Source organism: Patella vulgata, chromosome 4, assembly GCF_932274485.2.
Source record: "Patella vulgata chromosome 4, xgPatVulg1.2, whole genome shotgun sequence".
Taxonomy (NCBI): Eukaryota; Metazoa; Mollusca; class Gastropoda; family Patellidae; genus Patella; species Patella vulgata.
In genome coordinates, this window is record NC_065882.2 from 84,835,201 (window position 1) to 84,843,595 (window position 8,395).

The following is an 8,395-nucleotide window of genomic DNA, read 5'->3' on the forward strand; positions in this document are numbered from 1 at the left end:
TCACCACCGACGAGGACTGGAAACTACCGAAGAACCCTTTCAGCAGAAAGTACGACCCAACCCTTGGATCCCTTGGTCAGTGAGACACTATGTCAAAGGTCGGTGACATCATTAATTCCATGACCGAATTCCTTTAACGGCTTAATATAAGATTCGTCCCATTAAATAATTATGAGAATTAACAGCTTGTTGTCCACATTGTTTATGGTATTATGATGGTTTAATTATTAAATATCATGGCAGCTTACCCTGATATATAAACCGGTTATTTTATACGGGGAAGTAAAATGACGTCACAGTTTAAATTAGGTCAAAGCAGGTGGTGTGTCAATACAAACGGCCGACATGATTGTCAGAGGGGAGAAAGAGAGAGAGAGAGATGGGGGGGGGGGGTACATTTCAGATATAATAATATCATCATAATATCTCTCTCTCTCTCTCTCTCTCTCTCTCTCTCTCTCTCCATTTTAAATTACTATCATGTAATATTATTCTCTTGACAGTCGGGGAATTCGATAAAAGCTTAGGCCACAGCGCCGCTGTAGGGGCAAAATGCCCCTCACAGCACAATGTATGAAGAAGTAGAAAAGGATGTTAAATCCTATTTCATTACATCTTCATTGTATTGACAAATATAATGATGATATTATCTGAAATGTAGGGTAACTCTCTCTCTCTCTCTCTCTCTCTCCCTTTCTCAGGATTTTCCGACATGGTTTCCCCTTGTCAATGGTACAGAACGGATGGCCTGACAAGGACAGCTGTCTAGTCGTTGGTATGGTACCAAAAACCGAGGCCCCGTGTATACATTGTCGTGCACGTAAAAGATCCCATGGCAGTTGGAATTCGATATGAGTGGGTCATAGTGCCGCTGCCCGGGCAAAATTTCCTTCATAGTACACTGTATGGCGTATGCCCGTCTTCATTAGCCCAGTATAGGAGCAGAACAGTAGGATGTTAAACTATTTAATCTTGTTGGTGAATCGGGTTTAGATTATGATGGGTGATTAAACACGCCTCCAACCAAGTGATATGTTGTTAAATTTGGTGTGTGATATTATGTTATAGTATTATGATGGATCACTGATTTTATGTTGATTTTATAGATACAATTATCACGATACATCAGGTGTATATAGACCTATATTACATCAGGTGTAAAACTACCGTTTCATTGTTTATAACATATAGACCTATATTCCATTGATAAATATTGAAAATGATAAAGGCGATAAAATTTCACCTAGAAAGAGACGATATTCGAGATTGAGAGAGAGAGAGTGTGAGAGAGAGTTTTAACGTCCACTTGACACAAACTAGGTCATTTTGGGACTAACATATGGTTCATTTTCATTTCGATAATTCGCGTGTGCGTAGGAGTGGGGGTAAACCGGAGGAATCGAAACCACACCAGTTGACTCAATGACAGACCTTATGATACAGCGCACACACACTAACCATTCGACCATCCACCCTCAACCCCGTGACTATGCAAAGTGATTAGGTGTTGATATTGGAGTAACATTAACCTCCTATAACTAACCACGTGCTTTGTCTTTCACGTGCAGAAGATAAGCAGTGTTTGATCATCATTATTGTAGTTTGTGTCGATGTGTAAATCCGGATTTTTATTTCGTAGAACAGCCTGGAATATCTACACTGATCATACACCTGTATGACGTAATATCACCTGTTTTTCACCTGTAATCAGTTACTATATAAATACTCACCTGTGTTTTACCTGCGATAAAAACTATTGAAGTTTACCGCCAGATTTCAAGAAAACTTTTCACATGACCTGTTCAGACTTGCACAATGACGTCATTCAGCATTAGGAAGTTTACCAAGGTAATCACACAATCAGAGATCAACCAGGCGTAAAGCTGATTTCACAAACTTGAAATAACGCCATGTGTCACCTGGATGACGGAGTCATAATTTTAGGGAAAAATGTTACTAAATATAGAAATAAGAAAATCCCGAAATTAAACGCATGTTTTTTTTTAACCCGTCGATCTTTCCGGTGAACTTCCTGTTTTGTTCAAGATAACATTATAGTCATTATACTGTATACCACGTGATATAGGTATATATACATCGTTGTGCGTCATATGAATTCTTCGGAAATATCAAATTTTCAACGTCTGACACAAAAGTTACTTACTGTCTGTTCCAGGTGACACTACGACACGAAAATTGGTAGCCATTTCTTCAATTTTTAATTTAAACGGCTAAAACTTAGTAACATACCTGGAATTGCCATCCCATTACATTCTTACACGAGGGAACCAACTTGAGATCAAGCTATATAGCCTCTCTTTCTTGAAAAATCCTGGTTTGTTTACATCACGCTGCTGAACATCACCCATGTTTGATCTAGTTATCCGGAAGAGGTGAAGAGGGAGGGGGCGTTTGTTTGGCTTGAGTCGTTTCGGCCTACTTGGATATTAAGGAAGTTGTTTCGGCCCAGTAGAATATAACTTTTATTTTTATGGAATCCAAGACCACAACTGTGTGTCCAACTGAGTTGAATATTTAAGGGCTGTAGAGTTTGATATTAATATAAACTGCATACAAATTTTATCCTTCCCTGCACGTGATGGAAATTTGGAAGGGGGCTATAGGTGTACACAATAATAACTCGGTCCATAATATGCATAAGTAATCGCGGGTTGCATAGTTAATATAAGTTATTCCTTTGCTTAAGACTTTGCCTTAAGATAATTTAAAGTTGAATATGTGCTGGAGTAATGATCGGACTAGTTGTATATGTAACCTAATTTCTCGTGAAGCCTACAACAAAAGTAAAAAGATTTTAATATAATAATTATGTCTGGCGTATTATCGCCCGGTTGATGACGGCGTGCCATTAAACATCAATTACATCATTTCATTTCATATCTTCAAATTTATGCAACGCAGAACACATATTCCTGAAGCAATGGTCCGAGAAATCCCTCTCTGGCCATTGCTGGATTGACTTCTGATACTTGAGCTTTTGAGGGAGTGTGTCTATTCTTCCCGAGCAATCAAATCTATCGCAAGTAATCGAAATCACACTACTTGACTCAATGACAAACCTTGTCCATGAAATCCACGATTCCTGTAGTTGGGATTCTGAACATAAATCACGTGATAAAATTGTCATCCAAACGGGAATCAGATACTTTGTCCGCTATCTATAGTACAGTATGTAATCTACTCAGTAGCGGATGATGAATATTTGGTGGGGGGGGGGGGTGTTCCGAGAAATATTTGGTGGGGGGGGGGGCAGATATCTGGACCCGTATATAATATAGATTACCCCAACTAACAAAAATCTCAAATTAACACATTTTATAGAAAAAGATGACCACATGAATATTTTATACTGTTATATAGGAGTGAGGGGGGGGGGGGGCGCCATTGAACTTGTTCTCCAATAAACGTCAGTAAGTTTCCCTTGGTTTAATATTAAATATATCTTAACGATTCAATACCTCTATTTATTTCAAAACAATTTCAGATATGATATTTATAAATAATTCTATCTATTTATTTCACAACAATTTGAGATAAGATATATAATTATATATGTACACCATGTTTGAAATAGACAGAAGATAATATAATCATTGACACGAGTATCTGACTGTATCACATGTATAACTAAGTCTCCTCCCACTTTTTTTTATTTAAACCAATCAACGCCCTGGGTACATAGATATATTTATACAAGCTATATATAAACTGTAACAGCCTAACTTATCGCGCAATTATTTCATTTGTCATCGTCTGTTTGGTTCCCTCCTGGTTTGACAAGTGGAGATACAATAATATTTTTATCGTATATTGTAAATTAATAATGACGTATGATTTGACAACATACAAACCGCAAGAATTGTCGGAGATAAAAATTTGTTTATAGTAAACTAAACAGGTAGATATGCTGTCGACAACTATATATAAAGGGATGTTTTCACGGGGAGTGGTAGGCCTATGGCCTATATGGGGTTTAACGCCCTACTATTAATGAGGACGGGCAAACGGGCATGAGGTGCTACGGGGGAGGGGGGGGGACTTACCCAGTCAGCGACACTGCGGCCTATTCTTATTTCGAATTTTGTCAAGGGTTATTTTACGTGCACTGTTTCTGATCAGGTCAACACCGGGAACGAACCGGAGACCTCCTGTTTAGTGAGCCAGCGTCTTATTCACTGAGAGAGGGAGAGAGAGAGAGAAATGGGTTTAACGTCCACTCGACACAAACTAGGTCATTTCGGGACTAACATATGGTTCAATTTTATTTCCATAATTCGCTTGCGCGTAGGGGTCTTTAGCAGTGGGAGGAAAACGGAGAACCCTGAGAAAACCCACGAGGTTGGGCAGGCGACCCTACTCCTTGTCACGTACAACCGGGGATTCGAAACCACGCCAGTTGACTCATTGACATGCCTTATGATAGAGCGCGTACGTGCTAACCATTCGACCATCCATACCCCAACCCCCCGCTGTAAGGAAGACACATTAAATTGATATATTTATATTGGATGGTGTAATACATCGTTTGGGTAGATTAAATGTTAAGTATCCCAACTAGGCTATTTAAAGGAGCTAAATCTCCAATATTTGGGACCTAGAAATTCACACAAATGGGTGGTATTTATTGCGCATGCTCTCCAAATAAAAATATGGCATCACCGTTTGACTTGACTTGTGGAATATGTCTAGCCCCGTTCTTCGAGTGTTACAAATGGCACTGAAACGCATTATGGTACACAATGATAAAATGTTTATTTTGTCTTAAATATTGGATATCAGAAGCCCATCTTTTCCCGGTAAGATAACAACATCAATTTTGATTTAAATTGACAAAAAATTCGTCTTTTCAATGTTGAAGAGTTAGAGACTATATTGTTTCAGGTCTGGATGATGCGTTTGGATGGTTGGGAATTTGCTGCTTTGACATCAGTTCCGCTATTTTTTGTGTTCCACATCCGGTATGATCCTATAAAAGAAATGTACAAATGTGATTCCAGAGTTTATACCTAGGGTTAAAAAAAATACATAAATCTATTTTCGTTCATGACATAAAACAAATAATGCAACTTATATGTAGTGTTACTATACCATAATAAGAACTATAAAAAAGCGTTACTATTTATCGCATAATGACGTCATGGAGTATAGGTTTTGTGAAATAATGTCATGGAGTGTAAGTTATGTGTAGTGACGTCATGGAGTATAGGTTATGTGAAATAATGTCATGGAGTGTAAGTTATGTGTAGTGACGTCATGGAGTATAGGTTATATGAATGACCATATGGGGTATAGGTTATATGAAATGATGGCATGTGTCGAATATATAAATAAATGCCATAAAATATCAAACATGCAAATACGATGTCATGTCAGTCTTCATTCGTCCAGTAGGGGCAGAACAGTAGGACGTTAAACCCCAGTAGGACGTTAAATCTATTTGATAAGGCCAGCTCAATTTTTGTCAAGGTCGTTGAGATGTAAATAAGGTTAGAGCACGTGATTGTTGGCGAGGTTGTAGGTTAGGGTTAGGGTAAGCATTGAGGCTAGGTCCAGGGTTAGGGTGACGAAAAATTGAGCTGGCCTTATCATTTAGCACTAACCATTGGTCTATACATTTTAGTGTATGACGTAAGCCCGTCTACATTAGCCCAGTCGGAGCAGAACAGTAGAACGTTAAACCCCATTTGATTTTATATTGCAACTAAACAGCTTGTTTATAGTGTAAGGCGGTGATTCTAAACCAATATGCCAAGAGATATTCCTAAGTGTGCCGCGAAATTTTAAAACGGCACACTCAGAAAATTTCTCACTACAGAAGCCAGCTATGTGGCTGATGAAATTCAAAACACTGCAATAAAGTAAGTTCATAGCTGTGTTTTTCTTTATTTAGTTTGAGTCATACTATGTTTCTATGGCTAGTCTGTCGTCGATGACTTGCCATGTTTTTGTTTTGCAAAATTCAAATATTTTTCATATATATTTAGCCAGGTGGGCCGCTATTTTTTCATGTGTTCAAAGGTGTGGCGTTGGCAAAAAAGGTTGAAAACCGCTGGTGTAAGATGACCCTGCATGTTGGTGGCAAACTCGAGGATGACTCAATATTTTATTGATAACAATGTATTTAAATTATTCACAAGTCTATTTGTGTCCAATAACTAATTGAATGGTCGATTCTTAGAATTCTACAATGGTTCAATTACTTAATCATACAATGTACCCAATAACATTTCAACACACAAACAAATTATCTTAAAGATACCTTGATCTAGAACCCAGTAGCCTCAAACCGTATGATAGCCTTCAACCTATCTTAAAGATGCGCTGATCTGCTCTACACCCAGCTACAGAAATACGACAGTAAATGAGGTTTAACGTCCTACTGTTCTGCTCCGACTGGGATAATGAAGACAGGCATACACCATAGTGTGCTATGCGGAAAATTTTGCCCGGACAGCGGCACTATACGGCCTACTCTTATATCGAATGCCAACTGTCAAGGGATCTTTTACGCGCACGCCAATGTATACACGACTCTCCATCTGAACGACTAGACCGCTGTCCTTGCCAGGGACTCCGTCATTCACCACTGACAAGGGGAAACCACGTCAGAAAATCCCGATGAACTTCCTCGGCCAATGCAGGCATCGAACACGCGACCCCCAGGATAGCGAACCAGCTTTTTACCTACTTATCCACCGTGGCTCCACAGAAATCCTAAACCATCGACCCAGTTCTGCTAAAGTGGTGAAGGTTGCCGTGCACAAGATCCTTTATTCGTACTCTTATCTTGAACACCGTTACGGCACAACACAAGTTTCTTTATATGTCCCTTATGTATTGAAGAGGATGGGTGGGGCGGTTCAAGTGGTCAGTAGGGTGCTGACATCTTTCAGGATTTGTCAGGTGGTCTGTTGTCATGGATGGCGCCTGTGGTGCTGACAAAGACAGTATGTATAGTTATTCGGATGGGACGAACGATCGAGGCTCATATGCATTCGTTGGTGTGCACGTACATGATCCTTTGGCAGCTGGAATTCGATGACGTGTTGTCGGAAACGCCACTGTACGTGCAAAATTCTCTTCCTAACATTGTACTCGTAACAATTGAAATAAAACAATATCGAATTATTATTAATTCCAACCCCATTTCCTTCTTGTGGGGGTGCTGGTGGTAGTGGTGGGGGTGCTGGTGGTAGTGGTGGGGGTGCTGGCGGAAGTGGTGGGGGTGCTGGCGGTAGTGGTGGGGGTGCTGGTGGTAGTGGTGGGGATGCTGGTGGAAATGGTAGGGGTACTGGTGGTAGTGGGGGTGCTGGTGGTAGTGGTGGGGATGCTGGCGGTAGTGGTGGGGGTGCTGGCGGTAGTGGTGGGGGTAGTGGTGGGGGTGCTGGCGGTAGTGGTGGGGGTGCTTGCGGTAGTGGTGGGGATGCTGGCGGTAGTGATGGGGATGCTGGTGGTAGTGTTGGGGGTGCTGGCGGTAGTGGTGGGGGTGCCGATTGGTTTAACGCGTGTGCAGTAGATCAAAAGATCTTTAATTGACGTTGTTTCTATTTCTCGTAGGCTTTCATCGGGTTCTCCAGTCCCCCCCCCCAACAGCTAAAGACACGCAACATATGTTAGTCACGAAATGAACTAGTTTGTGTCGATTAAACGTTAAATTCATATCTCTCTCTCTCTGTGGTATCTTTAACCAAATGAAAGCCACCTGTTTTGTGAGTACGTTAAGTAAGATCAGTTCATCAAGTACTAGTGTATTGATCGCCATGTTTTTATGCTTACATCATTCTGTCATGTATTTACTAGAAACCTGTGTAAAATATTACCACAAAATAACACACTTGACTCATCAATAGAGAATAACTTGTTTATTTTGTTCCTGTCATCATTGCATGGGTAAGAAGGTGACTAGTCCTTCTGTGATTGAGAAAAACCAACAATCTGGACGAGCGTTTAACATCTCGGATCCATTCATTTGATTTGATATTTGTTGCAATGTCTATGTCTTTTCCGTAGTTTTATTTTGCGATGATCCCACATTTGTGTCTAAGTAGGTAAGACGCTGGCTCGCTATCCTGGATGTCACGTGTTCAATCCCTGCGTTGGCCTTGAAAGTTCATCGGGATTTTCCGACGTGGTTTCCCCTTGTCAGTGGTGCAGGACGGAGGGCCTGACAAGGACAGCTGTCTAGACATTCGGATAGGACGAAAAACCGGGGCCCTGTGCACATAAAAGATCCCTTGCCAAATATAAGAGTAGGCCATAGTGCTGCTGCCCGGACAAAATTTCCCTCATAGCACACTGTATGGCGTATGCCAGTCTTTATTAGCCCAGGTTAGGAGCAGAACAGTAGGACATTAAACCCCATTTCATTTCCTTT

General features: G+C 40.5%; 1 protein-coding gene across 1 annotated transcript; it reads left to right on the forward strand.

Moving 5' to 3' along the window:
- The first annotated feature begins 5,644 nt into the window (after positions 1 to 5,644).
- LOC126818139 (uncharacterized) lies at positions 5,645 to 7,557 on the forward strand. The gene is made up of 2 exons (XM_050545356.1): positions 5,645 to 5,649; positions 7,197 to 7,557. Exons 1-2 carry the CDS (start codon positions 5,645 to 5,647, stop codon positions 7,555 to 7,557), a joined length of 366 nt encoding a protein of 121 aa, XP_050401313.1.
- The last annotated feature ends 838 nt before the right edge of the window (positions 7,558 to 8,395 follow it).